Source organism: Engystomops pustulosus, unplaced genomic scaffold (genome assembly GCF_040894005.1).
Source record: "Engystomops pustulosus unplaced genomic scaffold, aEngPut4.maternal MAT_SCAFFOLD_117, whole genome shotgun sequence".
Lineage (NCBI taxonomy): Eukaryota > Metazoa > Chordata > Amphibia > Anura > Leptodactylidae > Engystomops > Engystomops pustulosus.
This window is the reverse complement of record NW_027284998.1, coordinates 314,240-330,470: the sequence shown is the minus strand read 5'-3', so window position 1 is coordinate 330,470 and position 16,231 is coordinate 314,240. Positions and strand designations below refer to the sequence as shown.

Here is a 16,231-nt window from a genome sequence, read left to right as displayed (position 1 = left end):
GGCCACAGCACGTGTCCCCCCCCCCTCCCCTGAGGCCACAGCACGTGTCGCCCCCCCCTCCCCTGAGGCCACAGCACGTGTCGCCCCCCCCTCCCCTGAGGCCACAGCACGTGTCGCCCCCCCCTCCCCTGAGGCCACAGCACGTGTCCCCCCCCCCTCCCCTGAGGCCACAGCACGTGTCCCCCCCCCTCCCCTGAGGCCACAGCACGTGTCCCCCCCCCTCCCCTGAGGCCACAGCACGTGTCCCCCCCCCTCCCCTGAGGCCACAGCACGTGTCCCCCCCCTCCCCTGAGGCCACAGCACGTGTCCCCCCCCCTCCCCTGAGGCCACAGCACGTGTCCCCCCCCCTCCCCTGAGGCCACAGCACGTGTCCCCCCCCCTCCCCTGAGGCCACAGCACGTGTCCCCCCCCCTCCCCTGAGGCCACAGCACGTGTCCCCCCCCCTCCCCTGAGGCCACAGCACGTGTCCCCCCCCTCCCCTGAGGCCACAGCACGTGTCCCCCCCCCTCCTTTGAGGCCACAGCACGTGTCCCCCCCTCCCCTGAGGCCACAGCACGTGTCCCCCCCTCCCCTGAGGCCACAGCATGTCCCCCCCCTCCCCTGAAGCCACAGCATGTCCCCCCCCTTCCCCTGAAGCCACAGCATGTCCCCCCCCTTCCCCCTACAATCAGCACAGACAGCGTGTGAGTTGAATGGTCTTTATTGAGGGCCATGCGTCGCCCCCGGACTGTACTTCAATCACTGTACATCGACGGTGAACACACTGGCTGCATCTTCTAGTACAAAAAAATAAACTAAAACGTCTTCAGGAATGTAGAGAAACGGTCAACTTAAATAGTGAGAAGTGCACTACAGTCACTGCCGGCAGCCCCCGCACGTCCCCTCCAGACTTAAATAACTGGCGTCCAAAATAACAATACAAAGAGCAAGTATGAAACCAAAGAAACTTAAAAACCCCCATGCCTGGCGCTGTGCGGCCCCTCACTGCGGGTAGGCTCCGGCCATGGCGTATCCCAGCATGGAGGGCGTGGCTGCCGTGGCCGTGGCTGCTGTCGGGTAGGTGTACGCCTGCTGGGCCATCCCGTTCTGCATGGCGGCTGCATACTGGCTGGCGTCGTAGCCGTTGGTGTAGGTTCCGTTCTGGTAGGCGCTCGCCATGGCCTGCGCTCCGTAGCCATTGCTGTAGGCGCTGCTGTTGTATGACTGAGCCCCAAATCCGTTCTGGGGTTTGTTTCCAAAGTCTCTCTTAGCACCAAAACCTCGGTTGTAATTCTCCCGATCCCCCCAGCCCCTCTTGCCTGAAGAGAAGCGGTCACGACGGTCGTTCATTCCTCCTCTGCCGCGGAAGCGTCCTGCAAAGGGAAGACACAGTGAGAACCAGGGCATAGGACAAGCCTGGGCTGCAGCTCTGGGTGTGACTAGAGTACAAGACCAGGACTGTGCAAGGATAAGACACAGGACCTTAAAGCCACAAGCTATGGACACTGCAGCTCTGGGTGTGACTAGAGTACAAGACTAGGACTGTACAAGGACCTTCTAGCCACAAGCCTTGGAGAGGCACTGCAGCTCTGGGTGTGACTAGAGCGCACTCACCTCTGTCCTCCACCAGCTGCAGCAGCTTGGGGTTGATTGTCTGGTTGGCTTCGCGGAGCACGGAGATCAGGTCGTTGACTTGCTTGGCGTTGTTGGGGGTGAAGAAGGTGTAGGCGGTGCCCGTCTTGGTGCTGCGGGCGGTTCGGCCGATGCGGTGGATATAGTCCTCGGAGGAGTTGGGGTAGTCATAGTTGATGACAAATTTGACGTCTTCGACATCTGTAAAGGGTTGCAGTGTGGCAAAGAGGAAGGAGCAAGGGGAAGGATTTGCACACAACAACAGCCAGACCAGAAAGACACGTTAGAGGGGGCGCTCTACAAGAGGGGGGCGCAGCTGCAAACAACAAGCGTTACCAAAGCACCGAGCCAGGGGCTCCAACCGTGACATCACCCGACTCCCAGCCAATATCAAGTGACATCTCACAGCTTCTGCGCGGTACGGCCACCAAACGTGGCAGTAGCCTCCTCATGTGCGCCAACAGAGGACCCAGGAGAGAACTGCACGAGGTCCTCACACACTCATAAGAAGCTCAACACTTGCCAAGACCCAACAACCACGACTCCCGCATGAAGCAATATGGGGAGTGCCGGGATCGCAGGGCAGAGCTTTGGATTTTTTTGGTGGTTCACCCGTCTCGGCAAGAGCTCCCAAGAAGCCCCGGGGTTCACTTGAGAGAAATTTGTTGCCCTCAGGCAGGTCTCAGCATGACGACTACGCTACAGGCGAGGGAGGATCGTGAAATCTTTGAGTGCTGCTCCGTCTACACTCATGTGCCAGTACTCACCAACAAGTCTACAAAAGGCTTAGAAGCGACAATTTCATGACCACCAGGACGCCTGCTCCCTCCCCCCGGCACGTCATGGCCGGATCCTCGCCTCATCGCGGAGCGCACGGCTCCCGAGTGACAGCGCTGAGCGGCGAGCGTGCACGTGGTGGCTGCACATTAATAACGTCTCCGCCTTTTGAAGATACTGGCACACAATGCTCTCTGCTTTATTCCATCTCTACCCGGCTGGGAGCAGCCAACCGAATTATCCACTAGTCCTCCGTCCCCCTCGAGTCCTCCGGACGTCATGCCTAGCCATGCCATACAGACCGCACCTTGTGAAAAACAAAACTCAGGAGAATGGCACAGGTTAAAGAACGGAGTCCACCTTCTATACAAATATAAAAACATACAAGTACAGACAGCGCGGGCCCCGGGGAGGGCGCTATACTGACCTAGACCACGGGAGGCCACGTCTGTGGCAATCAGGATGGGGGATTTGCCATGTTTGAATTCTGCAGAGACAAAGATCAAAATCAGAGAAGGGTAAAAGGAAAAAAACATCTCACGAGACCCAAAACACAGGAAGATACTCACCATTCAGCACCCAGTCACGCTCCTGCTGACTCTTATCACCATGGATACCCATAGCCGGCCACCTGCAACACAACACCCAGTATTATACTCCAGAGCTGCACTCACTATTCTGCTGCTGGTGCAGTCACTGTGTACATACATGACATTACTTATCCTGTACTGATCCTGAGTTACATCCTGTATTATACCCCAGAGCTGCACTCACTATTCTGCTGCTGGTGCAGTCACTGTGTACATACATGACATTACTTATCCTGTACTGATCCTGAGTTACATCCTGTATTATACCCCAGAGCTGCACTCACTATTCTGCTGCTGGTGCAGTCACTGTGTACATACATGACATTACTTATCCTGTACTGATCCTGAGTTACATCCTGTATTATACCCCAGAGCTGCACTCACTATTCTGCTACTGGTGCAGTCACTGTGTACATACATGGCATTACTTATCCTGTACTGATCCTGAGTTACATCCTGTATTATACCCCAGAGCTGCACTCACTATTCTGCTGCTGGTGCAGTCACTGTGTACATACATGACATTACTTATCCTGTACTGATCCTGAGTTACATCCTGTATTATACCCCAGAGCTGCACTCACTATTCTGCTGCTGGTGCAGTCACTCTGTACATACATGACATTACTTATCCTGTACTGATCCTGAGTTACATCCTGTATTATACCCCAGAGCTGCACTCACTATTCTGCTGCTGGTGCAGTCACTGTGTACATACATGACATTACTTATCCTGTACTGATCCTGAGTTACATCCTGTATTATACTCCAGAGCTGCACTCACTATTCTGCTGCTGGTGCAGTCACTGTATACATACATGACATTACTTATCCTGTACTGATCCTGAGTTACATCCTGTATTATACCCCAGAGCTGCACTCACTATTCTGCTGCTGGTGCAGTCACTGTGTACATACATGACATTACTTATCCTGTACTGATCCTGAGTTACACCCTGTATTATACCCCAGAGCTGCACTCACTATTCTGCTGCTGGTGCAGTCACTGTGTACATACATGATATTACTTATCCTGTACTGATCCTGAGTTACATCCTGTATTATACCCCAGAGCTGCACTCACTATTCTGCTGCTGGTGCAGTCACTGTGTACATACATGACATTACTTATCCTGTACTGATCCTGAGTTACATCCTGTATTATACCCCAGAGCTGCACTCACTATTCTGCTGCTGGTGCAGTCACTGTGTACATACATGACATTACTAATCCTGTACTGATCCCGAGTTACATCCTGTATTATACTCCAGAGCTGCACTCACTATTCTGCTGCTGGTGCAGTCACTGTGTACATACATGACATTACTAATCCTGTACTGATCCTGAGTTACATCCTGTATTATACCCCAGAGCTGCACTCACTATTCTGCTGCTGGTGCAGTCACTGTGTACATACATGGCATTACTTATCCTGTACTGATCCTGAGTTACATCCTGTATTATACTCCAGAGCTGCACTCACTATTCTGCTGCTGGTGCAGTCACTGTGTACATACATGACATTACTTATCCTGTACTGATCCTGAGTTACATCCTGTATTATACCCCAGAGCTGCACTCACTATTCTGCTGCTGGTGCAGTCACTGTGTACATACATGACATTACTTATCCTGTACTGATCCTGAGTTACATCCTGTGTTATACTCCAGAGCTGCACTCACTATTCTGCTGGTGGTGCAGTCACTGTGTACATACATGACATTAGTTATGCTGCATTATACTCCAGAGCTGCACTCCTGGCGGCATCACTTACCCATCTCTGCGTAACCTGCGGGTGAGTTCGTCACATCGCCTCTTGGTCTCCACGAACACTATGGTCTTGTTCTCCTTCTCGCTCATGATTTCCTCCATCAGCCGCACCAGCCTGGGGGGGGGGGGAGCAGTAGGTGAGTGATGGGTGTTCTGCACTATGGGGGGCAGGATTATACTATGGGGGGTCACATACTTGTCGTCCTTCTCCCCGTCGTTGCACACGTCCACTATCTGCAGGATGTTGTGGTTAGCGCTGAGCTCCAGGGCTCCGATGTTGATGTGCACGTAGTCCTTGAGGAAGTCCTCGGCGAGCTGGCGCACCTCTTTGGGCCAGGTGGCGCTCCACATCAGGGTCTGTCTGTCGGGCTGTGGACGGAGGTCACATGTTACACGGTGCTGTCATACAGGGCACCTGACTGCAGGGGGCAGCACCTCTACTCACCCGGATCTGGTCCACAATCTTCCTGATCTGGGGCTCGAAGCCCATGTCCAGCATCCTGTCGGCCTCGTCCAGCACCAGGTAGGTGCACCTGTTCAGGTTGGTCTTTCCGGCCTCCAGGAAGTCGATGAGACGGCCGGGCGTTGCGATGCAGATCTCTACACCTGCAGGAGGGAGCGGGTGAGTGACACTGACCGCACAGAGCAGCCCCCACCCCCCCAGCATGTGCCGGGCACTTACCTCTCTCCAGGTCCCGCAGCTGTGGCCCCTTGGGGGCCCCTCCATAGATGCAGGTGGACTTCAGGCGGCAGGCGCGCCCGTATTCTGCCGCCACTTGCTGCACTTGTTGAGCCAATTCTCGAGTCGGCGCCAGCACCAGGAGCTAGAAAGACAATCGCTGTAAGAAACCGCCGCCCCCGGTGTAGGGCTCCCCTAGCCCCGCCCCCCAGGCCCCGATACTTACAATGGGTCCGTCTCCTCGCTGCAGGAAGGGCTGGTGGTTGATGTGGACGATCCCAGGGAGAAGATACTGCGGAGAGGGGACAGTCAGCTGCGCCCTGCACCCCACACCCCCCCCAACACAAGGGTCACCCCAATACTTACAGAGAGGGTTTTACCAGAGCCGGTCATGGCCACGCCCACCATGTCCATTCCGCTGAGGGCCACCGGCCACCCCTGGCTCTGGATGGGGGTCGGCTCCGTGAAGTTCTGCCGCTGCACGGCCTCCATGATAGTAGCTGCGGGGGAGAGGAGAGTGAGCAGGGAGCGAGGGTGGGGAGGGGATGGGGGAAAGGAGAGTGAGCAGGCAGCGAGGGTGGGGAGGGGATGGGGGAAAGGAGAGTGAGCAGGCAGCGAGGGTGGGGAGGGGATGGGGGAGAGGAGAGTGAGCAGGCAGCGAGGGTGGGGAGGGGATGGGGGAGAGGAGAGTGAGCAGGCAGCGAGGGTGGGGAGGGGATGGGGGAGAGGAGAGTGAGCAGGCAGCGAGGGTGGGGAGGGGATGGGGGAGAGGAGAGTGAGCAGGCAGCGAGGGTGGGGAGGGGATGGGGGAGAGGAGAGTGAGCAGGCAGCGAGGGTGGGGAGGGGATGGGGGAGAGGAGAGTGAGCAGGCAGCGAGGGTGGGGAGGGGATGGGGGAGAGGAGAGTGAGCAGGCAGCGAGGGTGGGGAGGGGATGGGGGAGAGGAGAGTGAGCAGGCAGCGAGGGTGGGGAGGGGATGGGGGAGAGGAGAGTGAGCAGGCAGCGAGGGTGGGGAGGGGATGGGGGAGAGGAGAGTGAGCAGGCAGCGAGGGTGGGGAGGGGATGGGGGAGAGGAGAGTGAGCAGGCAGCGAGGGTGGGGAGGGGATGGGGGAGAGGAGAGTGAGCAGGCAGCGAGGGTGGGGAGGGGATGGGGGAGAGGAGAGTGAGCAGGCAGCGAGGGTGGGGAGGGGATGGGGGAGAGGAGAGTGAGCAGGCAGCGAGGGTGGGGAGGGGATGGGGGAGAGGAGAGTGAGCAGGCAGCGAGGGTGGGGAGGGGATGGGGGAGAGGAGAGTGAGCAGGCAGCGAGGGTGGGGAGGGGATGGGGGAGAGGAGAGTGAGCAGGCAGCGAGGGTGGGGAGGGGATGGGGGAGAGGAGAGTGAGCAGGCAGCGAGGGTGGGGAGGGGATGGGGGAGAGGAGAGTGAGCAGGCAGCGAGGGTGGGGAGGGGATGGGGGAGAGGAGAGTGAGCAGGCAGCGAGGGTGGGGAGGGGATGGGGGAGAGGAGAGTGAGCAGGCAGCGAGGGTGGGGAGGGGATGGGGGAGAGGAGAGTGAGCAGGCAGCGAGGGTGGGGAGGGGATGGGGGAGAGGAGAGTGAGCAGGCAGCGAGGGTGGGGAGGGGATGGGGGAGAGGAGAGTGAGCAGGCAGCGAGGGTGGGGAGGGGATGGGGGAGAGGAGAGTGAGCAGGCAGCGAGGGTGGGGAGGGGATGGGGGAGAGGAGAGTGAGCAGGCAGCGAGGGTGGGGAGGGGATGGGGGAGAGGAGAGTGAGCAGGCAGCGAGGGTGGGGAGGGGATGGGGGAGAGGAGAGTGAGCAGGCAGCGAGGGTGGGGAGGGGATGGGGGAGAGGAGAGTGAGCAGGCAGCGAGGGTAGCGAGGGGATGGGGGAGAGGAGAGTGAGCAGGCAGCGAGGGGATGGGGGAGAGGAGAGTGAGCAGGCAGCGAGGGTAGCGAGGGGATGGGGGAGAGGAGAGTGAGCAGGCAGCGAGGGTAGCGAGGGGATGGGGGAGAGGAGAGTGAGCAGGCAGCGAGGGGGGAGGGGATGGGGGAGAGGAGAGTGAGCAGGCAGCGAGGGGATGGGGGAGAGGAGAGTGAGCAGGCAGCGAGGGTGGGGAGGGGATGGGGAGAGGAGAGTGAGCAGGCAGCGAGGGTGGGGAGGGGATGGGGAGAGGAGAGTGAGCAGGGAGCGAGGGAGAGGAGGGGGACACAGGACCGCACCACAGGGATGGGGAGGGAGAGGAGGGGGACACAGGACCGCACCACAGGGATGGGGAGGGAGAGGAGGGGGACACAGGACCGCACCACAGGGATGGGGAGGGAGAGGAGGGGGACACAGGACCGCACCACAGGGATGGGGAGGGAGAGGGGGAACAGGACCGCACCACAGGGATGGGGAGGGAGAGGAGGGGGACACAGGACCGCACCACAGGGATGGGGAGGGAGAGGGGGGAGAGGAGGTGACACAGGACCGCACCACAGGGATGGGGAGGGAGAGGAGGGGGACACAGGACCGCACCACAGGGATGGGGAGGAGAGGGGGGACAGGACCGCACCACAGGGATGGGGAGGAGAGGGGGGAGAGGAGGTGACACAGGACCGCACCACAGGGATGGGGAGGAGAGGGGGGACAGGACGTGACACAGGACCGCACCACAGGGATGGGGAGGAGGAGGTGACACAGGACCGCACCACAGGGATGGGGAGGGAGAGGAGGGAGAGGAGGTGACACAGGACCGCACCACAGGGATGGGGAGGGAGAGGAGGGGGGGACACAGGACCGCACCACAGGGATGGGGAGGGAGAGGAGGGGGGACACAGGACCGCACCACAGGGATGGGGAGGGAGAGGAGGGGGACACAGGACCGCACCACAGGGATGGGGAGGGAGAGGAGGGGGGGACACAGGACCGCACCACAGGGATGGGGAGGGAGAGGAGGGGGGGACACAGGACCGCACCACAGGGATGGGGAGGGAGAGGGGGAACAGGACCGCACCACAGGGATGGGGAGGGAGAGGAGGGGGGGACACAGGACCGCACCACAGGGATGGGGAGGGAGAGGAGGGGGGGACACAGGACCGCACCACAGGGATGGGGAGGGAGAGGAGGGGGGGACACAGGACCGCACCACAGGGATGGGGAAGAGGGGGACCGCACCACAGGGATGGGGAGGAGAGGGGGACACAGGACCGCACCACAGGGATGGGGAGGAGAGGGGGAAACAGGACCGCACCACAGGGATGGGGAGGAGAGGGGGAAACAGGACCGCACCACAGGGATGGGGAGGAGAGGAGGGGGACACAGGACCGCACCACAGGGATGGGGAGGAGAGGGGGGGGACACAGGACCGCACCACAGGGATGGGGAGGAGAGGGGGGGACACAGAACCGCACCACAGGGATGGGGAGGGAGAGGGGGAACAGGACCGCACCACAGGGATGGGGAGGAGAGGGGGGACACAGAACCGCACCACAGGGATGGGGAGGAGAGGAGGGGGACACAGGACCGCACCACAGGGATGGGGAGGGAGAGGGGGGGGACACAGGACCGCACCACAGGGATGGGGAGGAGAGGGGGGACACAGAACCGCACCACAGGGATGGGGAGGAGAGGAGGGGGACACAGGACCGCACCACAGGGATGGGGAGGAGAGGGGGACACAGGACCGCACCACAGGGATGGGGAGGAGAGGAGGGGGACACAGGACCGCACCACAGGGATGGGGAGGAGAGGGGGGGGACACAGAACCGCACCACAGGGATGGGGAGGAGAGGGAGGAGAGGAGGTGACACAGGACCGCACCACAGGGATGGGGAGGAGAGGGGGACAGGACGTGACACAGGACCGCACCACAGGGACGGGGGGACGCACCTGGGAAGTTGGCATCATGGAAGCTGAGGATGGGTTTGGGGACGTTGTGGCCCCGCACGGTGATCTCCTTACTCCTGCGATACTGCTCACACTCTTGCTGCAAGGAACAAACAACACGACATGAGAAGAGGGAGACCAGGGGGACCCCAAATATACAGAATGGGGAACCCCAAAGGCCGGGTAACCTTATACAGGAGACAGAAGCCCCTCAGTGTGGGGGGCAGGGGGGCCGCACTCACCGGGGTCCTGAGCGCCACCTCCGGGGTCTCTTGGTAGAAATTCTTCTCAAATTTTGGGAGCTGCTCCAGGTTCCATTTCTTCTTCACCAGCCGCTCCCCGGGGTTTCCGTACTTTCCAGATGTTCCTCTGTTTCCTCCAAAGCGGGGACCTCCGCCAAATCTGTAAGAGGAGGAGAGACTATCACAGCTGCAGGGGCGTCACAGTGTGCCAGAGGCCAGACTATCACAGCTGCAGGGGCAGCACAGTGTGCCAGAGGCCAGACTATCACAGCTGCAGGGGCGTCACAGTGTGCCAGAGGCCAGACTATCACAGCTGCAGGGGCAGCACAGTGTGCCAGAGGCCAGACTATCACAGCTGCAGGGGCGTCACAGTGTGCAGGAGGAGAGACTATCACAGCTGCAGGGGCGTGACAGTGTGCAGGAGGCCAGACTATCACAGCTGCAGGGGCGTCACAGTGTGCCAGAGGCCAGACTATCACAGCTGCAGGGGCGTCACAGTGTGCAGGAGGAGAGACTATCACAGCTGCAGGGGCGTCACAGTGTGCAGGAGGAGAGACTATCACAGCTGCAGGGGCGTCACAGTGTGCAGGAGGAGAGACCATCACAGCTGCAGAGGCAGCACAGTGTGCCGGAGGAGCGACTATCACAGCTGCAGGGGCAGCACAGTGTGCCAGAGGCCAGACTATCACAGCTGCAGGGGCAGCACAGTGTGCCAGAGGCCAGACTATCACAGCTGCAGGGGCAGCACAGTGTGCCAGAGGCCAGACTATCACAGCTGCAGGGGCAGCACAGTGTGCCAGAGGCCAGACTATCACAGCTGCAGGGGCAGCACAGTGTGCCAGAGGCCAGACTATCACAGCTGCAGGGGCGTCACAGTGTGCAGGAGGAGCGACCATCACAGCTGCAGGGGCAGCACAGTGTGCCAGAGGCCAGACTATCACAGCTGCAGGGGCGTCACAGTGTGCCGGAGGAGCGACCATCACAGCTGCAGGGGCAGCACAGTGTGCCAGAGGCCAGACTATCACAGCTGCAGGGGCGTCACAGTGTGCCGGAGGAGCGACCATCACAGCTGCAGGGGCGTCACAGTGTGCCGGAGGAGCGACCATCACAGCTGCAGGGGCAGCACAGTGTGCCAGAGGCCAGACTATCACAGCTGCAGGGGCGTCACAGTGTGCCAGAGGCCAAACTATCACAGCTGCAGGGGCAGCACAGTGTGCAGGAGGAGCGACCATCACAGCTGCAGGGGCAGCACAGTGTGCAGGAGGAGAGACTATCACAGCTGCAGGGGCAGCACAGTGTACAGGAGGAGAGACTATCACAGCTGCAGGGGCAGCACAGTGTGCCAGAGGCCAGACTATCACAGCTGCAGGGGCGTCACAGTGTGCCGGAGGAGCGACCATCACAGCTGCAGGGGCGTCACAGTGTGCCGGAGGAGCGACCATCACAGCTGCAGAGGCAGCACAGTGTGCCGGAGGAGCGACTATCACAGCTGCAGGGGCAGCACAGTGTGCAGGAGGAGAGACTATCACAGCTGCAGGGGCAGCACAGTGTGCCGGAGGAGAGACTATCACAGCTGCAGGGGCAGCACAGTGTGCAGGAGGAGAGACTATCACAGCTGCAGGGGCAGCACAGTGTGCAGGAGGAGAGACTATCACAGCTGCAGGGGCAGCACAGTGTGCAGGAGGAGAGACTATCACAGCTGCAGGGGCAGCACAGTGTGCCAGAGGCCAGACTATCACAGCTGCAGGGGCAGCACAGTGTGCCAGAGGCCAGACTATCACAGCTGCAGGGGCAGCACAGTGTGTCAGAGGCCAGACTATCACAGCTGCAGGGGCAGCACAGTGTGTCAGAGGCCAGACTATCACAGCTGCAGGGGCAGTACAGTGTGCAGGAGGAGAGACTCACAGCTGCAGGGGCAGCACAATGTGCCAGAGGCCAGACTATCACAGCTGCAGGGGCAGCACAGTGTGCCAGAGGCCAGACTATCACAGCTGCAGGGGCAGCACAGTGTACAGGAGGAGCGACCATCAGCTGCAGGGGCGTCACAGTGTGCCGGAAGGACCATGACACAACAAGTGGCCGCTCATCATCATTTCCAGGAAGCCGAGTACACGCTGTACTGAGCGTCACCAGGAGCCGCGGCCCCACCCCGGCCTTAAAGGGGCCACACACCCCCTCCCCCCCACTGCAGGGGCCTAACCCCTGGTCTTAAAGGGGCCACAGGGCAGCCTCACACCCCACAGTGCGGGGCAATACACGTCACCTGCCCCCAGGCTGCGGAGGCTGATAACAGGGAGTAATAGACATGGGGATACCGGCCGCCTCAGGTAAGGGTTAACCCCGATGACTCACCCTGAGCGCACCACGCGGGCGGCCATCTTGTACACATGACGCACATCACCGGCTGTGACTCACATGACTCCTTACACAGCGCTACATCCCTGCTGCCAGCTGAGGAGCCGCTACAGTGTAACAGGCCAGAGCCAGAGCCCAGCTGAGGAGCCGCTACAGTGTAACAGGCAAGAGCCAGAGCCCAGCTGAGGAGCCGCTACAGTGTAACAGGCCAGAGCCCAGCTGAAGAGCCGCTACAGTGTGCCAGGCCAGAACCTGAGCCCAGCTGAGGAGCCGCTACAGTGTAACAGGCCAGAGCCCAGCTGAGGAGCCGCTACAGTGTGCCAGGACAAATAGAGCCCGGCCGAGGAGCCGCTACAGTGTAACAGGACAACTAGAGCCCGGCCGAGGAGCCGCTACAGTGTAACAGGCCAGAGCCCAGCTGAGGAGCTGCTACAGTGTAACAGGCCAGAGCCCAGCTGAGGAGCCGCTACAGTGTAACAGGCCAGAGCCCAGCTGAGGAGCCGCTACAGTGTGCCAGGACAAATAGAGCCCGGCCGAGGAGCCGCTACAGTGTGCCAGGACAACTAGAGCCCAGCTGAGGAGCCGCTACAGTGTAACAGGCCAGAGCCCAGCTGAGGAGCCGCTACAGTGTAACAGGCCAGAGCCCAGCTGAGGAGCTGCTACAGTGTAACAGGCCAGAGCCCAGCTGAGGAGCTGCTACAGTGTAACAGGCCAGAGCCCAGCTGAGGAGCTGCTACAGTGTAACAGGCCAGAGCCCAGCTGAGGAGCTGCTACAGTGTAACAGGCCAGAGCCAGAGCCCAGCTGAGGAGCCGCTACAGTGTAACAGGCCAAAGCCAGAGCCCAGCTGAGGAGCCGCTACAGTGTAACAGGCCAAAGCCAGAGCCCAGCTGAGGAGCCGCTACAGTGTAACAGGCCAGAGCCAGAGCCCAGCTGAGGAACTGCTACAGTGTAACAGGCCAGAGCCAGAGCCCAGCTGAGGAGCCGCTACAGTGTAACAGGACAACAACAGCCCAGCCGAGGAGCCGCTACAGTGTAACAGGCCAGAATTTAGGAAAACCTAACAAAATCCTAAAATATCACAATGACGTCATAATCCAAAGAGCCATTTCCCTCCGGGGCCGTTATACCGGTATATATTAGCATCCCCGCCGTCCCCGGTATATTCCGCCATTTCCCGGCTCCGGGGCCGTTACTCTCGGGCTGTGACCAGTAATCCCGGTGCCGTGGCCGGTATATTCCGTTACTCTGGGGCTGTGACCAGTAATTCCGGTGCCGTGGCCGGTGCTGTGATGTCATGTATGGTCTATGGCCCGGTCCAGACAGGGTTTAGGCGCCGGCGGTACCGCATGCCGCCCCTCCCCCACCTCCCGCCGCCGCCATCTTGTGTGGAGACAAAGAGCCGGCATTTTGTGTGCGCGCCGCATGGCGGGGCCGGGGCTTCCCCTCACAGCCCAACCCGAGGAGAAGGCGGCACCGGACACAGCCGGGAGCAACACGGAGGATCCCGGGAAACAACAAAAAACATCCACATGAAACACCCGCGGGTCACAACCCCAAGACTCCCCGCACCCCGGGACTTACCCTCTGTCGCGGCCGCGGTCTCGGTCGTTGAATCCTGGCATGATGCTGCTGTGTGTGCAGAGCTGGAGCGGAGGAGGCGCGGGAAGATGTGCGAGCCTCGGCTGCCGGTTATAAAGGGAGAGATCCGCCGCCAGAGCCCGCCCACAAGACAGCGCCGCACCGTGACGTCACGTATCCCTCCGCCGCCACTGCCCCGCCCACTGCCGCCATCTCATGTGTGGGCAAACGGCCTCTAACACCCTCTAACAGCCTGGCAGGACGTAGAATGGTTCGCCAGATGCCGCTGTACTCTATGCGACGCGTTCACCGAGGAAACGGAACATTACGGGGAATAGAGACGATCTGCGAGAGAAAGTAGTGCCCCTGACAAAGATGGCGGCGGAGGACGCAGCCGCGACCATGTGGGCGGGGCGACGGAATCGGAGAAGGATAAAAAAGACGGCGGAAACGCGTTTAGTAGAGTGTGCGGGTGAGTGTGCGGGTGAGTGTGCGGGTGAGTGTGCGGGTGAGTGTGCGGGTGAGTGTGCGGGTGAGTGTGCGGGTGAGTGTGCGGGTGAGTGTGCGGGTGAGTGTGCGGGTGAGTGTGCGGGTGAGTGTGCGGGTGAGTGTGCGGGTCCTATCCTCTATACACATTGATCTTATCTGATGGCCCCGGGTGTCGGCGCCTGCGCCCGGCGGTGATGTGATGACCCCCTCCCGGCTATGCCCCGTGCTGGGGCCGTGTGCCCGGACAAGGCTCCTCAGGCCGCCGCTCAGGATGTGATGAATTGATCAGATATACTAAACCGCTCCGGTGGTTTGTGAGTATAGAAGCGATTCTGATCCCAGGCGGCTCCTACAGGACGTGTTCACACTGTGCGGTACAGAGCCGGGCGCCCCCTCACCTGCCGCTGCCTCCACAATCCTGGTGTCATTGGAGAGACGAGTCTTAGCTGTACTATGGCACCAGCAGCAGGTTTCTAGGTGCTATGTGACTAATGATGACCCTGCAGCCTCTATACTTGACTCGTCTCTCGTTATGATTTTATAGGTAAAGGGTGCGATTTCCTATAGAGGAGGGAATTCCAGGAAGGAGCTTCCCTGAGAGAAATCTGGGGACAGGATCCTTTATGGGGGAGACACAAACCTGCAGTAACCTGCGCCTCCCGATAACATGAATGTGGTCCCCAAACCCCTTCCCCTGTGCGCCTGGCATCATGGAGGGAAGGGGCTGATCCTGCACCGAGGACGTCCCTTCTTATACATCAGCAGATAGAAGCGGGAATAAGGCCGTGTTCACACCGCACAGCGAGGCCGCAGCTTTCTATATAGGGAAAATCCTCAGATATAAGTTACCTGCAACATAAGAGACTGAGAGTTACATAGAAAATCATCAGAGGGGCCCCCCCCCAACATAGGGTAATGTGCCCCCCCCCCCCCCAACATAGGGTAATGTGCCCCCCCCCCCAACACAGGGTAATGTGCCCCCCCCCCCCAACATAGGGTAATGTGCCCCCCCCCCCCAACATAGGGTAATGTGCCCCCCCCCCCCAACATAGGGTAATGTGCCCCCCCCCCAACATAGGGTAATGTGCCCCCCCCCCCCCCCCGACATAGGGTAATGTGCCCCCCCCCCCCCCCGACATAGGGTAATGTGCCCCCCCCCCCCCCCCGACATAGGGTAATGTGCCCCCCCCCCCCCCCGACATAGGGTAATGTGCCCCCCCCCCCGACATAGGGTAATGTGCCCCCCCCGACATAGGGTAATGTGCCCCCCCCCCCCGACATAGGGTAATGTGCCCCCCCCCCCCCCCGACATAGGGTAATGTGCCCCCCCCCCCAACACAGGGTAATGTGCCCCCCCCCCCCAACATAGGGTAATGTGCCCCCCCCCCCAACATAGGGTAATGTGCCCCCCCCCCCAACATAGGGTAATGTGCCCCCCCCCCAACATAGGGTAATGTGCCCCCCCCCCCCCCGACATAGGGTAATGTGCCCCCCCCCCCCCCCGACATAGGGTAATGTGCCCCCCCCCCCCCCCCCCCGACATAGGGTAATGTGCCCCCCCCCCCCCGACATAGGGTAATGTGCCCCCCCCCCCGACATAGGGTAATGTGCCCCCCCCGACATAGGGTAATGTGCCCCCCCCCCCCGACATAGGGTAATGTGCCCCCCCCCCCCCCCCGACATAGGGTAATGTGCCCCCCCCCCCCGACATAGGGTAATGTGCCCCCCCCCCCGACATAGGGTAATGTGCCCCCCCCGACATAGGGTAATGTGCCCCCCCCGACATAGGGTAATGTGCAACAGCCCCCCACCCCCTCACACAGGGTAATGGCCTCCCTTCCCCCCAACACAGGGTAATGTCCCCTCCACATGGGGTAAAGTCCCCCACACACACAGGGTAAAGCACTCCCCCCCCCCCCGGTCTGGAGAGGGGAGGGGGGTAGATGCATCAACAGGTTTGCCACAATCACATGATACACATGGCACCCATGGAGCGCATTCAGTCGGCACCAAATTACCGGAAACACTCCGGACTCCTCCATTCCATCGCTTACTGATCCCTACAATAAGATAATCAGCAGCGGCCTCATCCCGCCGCCCCCGTTACACGTCATGGCCGTTAGTTATTACCCTCCGATGTGTAATCCCGGATCGCACTGCGATTACCTGAAAGTGATAAATAAAGTTTTATTATATTGTACCGAGTGTGAACACAGCCGTATGTAATGCTGGGGCCCCGGTGTATCTGCAGCACATCCCTCCTCAGGGCCCCGG

At 60.4% G+C, this 16,231-nt stretch overlaps 1 protein-coding gene and 1 non-coding gene across 2 annotated transcripts; one reads left to right on the top strand and one right to left on the bottom strand.

Annotated features, from left to right (window-relative positions):
• Positions 1–684: 684 nt before the first annotated feature.
• On the bottom strand, positions 685–13,629 carry DDX5 (DEAD-box helicase 5). Its single transcript, XM_072131668.1, has 13 exons — positions 13,472–13,629; positions 9,535–9,694; positions 9,296–9,392; positions 5,796–5,929; positions 5,656–5,721; positions 5,433–5,574; positions 5,196–5,356; positions 4,947–5,119; positions 4,755–4,865; positions 2,958–3,019; positions 2,816–2,875; positions 1,594–1,812; positions 685–1,352 (listed from the first exon to the last, which is right to left on the bottom strand). Exons 1-13 carry the CDS (start codon positions 13,510–13,512, stop codon positions 982–984), a joined length of 1,797 nt encoding a protein of 598 aa, XP_071987769.1. The 5' UTR covers positions 13,513–13,629; the 3' UTR covers positions 685–981.
• Positions 13,630–13,956: 327 nt separating this feature from the next.
• On the top strand, positions 13,957–14,298 carry LOC140107122 (small Cajal body-specific RNA 2). Its single transcript, XR_011851006.1, has one exon. It is a non-coding gene; the product is annotated as a small Cajal body-specific RNA 2 (non-coding RNA).
• The last annotated feature ends 1,933 nt before the right edge of the window (positions 14,299–16,231 follow it).

Excerpts from the sequence above, each read along its gene's own strand:
- DDX5 (XM_072131668.1), bottom strand. The coding sequence starts at position 13,512 with ATGCCAGGATTCAACGACCGAGACCGCGGCCGCGACAGAGG. Across the intron at positions 1,813-2,815 it reads CGTGGCCTCCCGTGGTCTAG|ATGTCGAAGACGTCAAATTT; the intron begins GTCAGTATAGCG and ends AACCCTTTACAG. Across the intron at positions 1,353-1,593 it reads GCAGCTGGTGGAGGACAGAG|GACGCTTCCGCGGCAGAGGA; the intron begins GTGAGTGCGCTC and ends TTCCCTTTGCAG.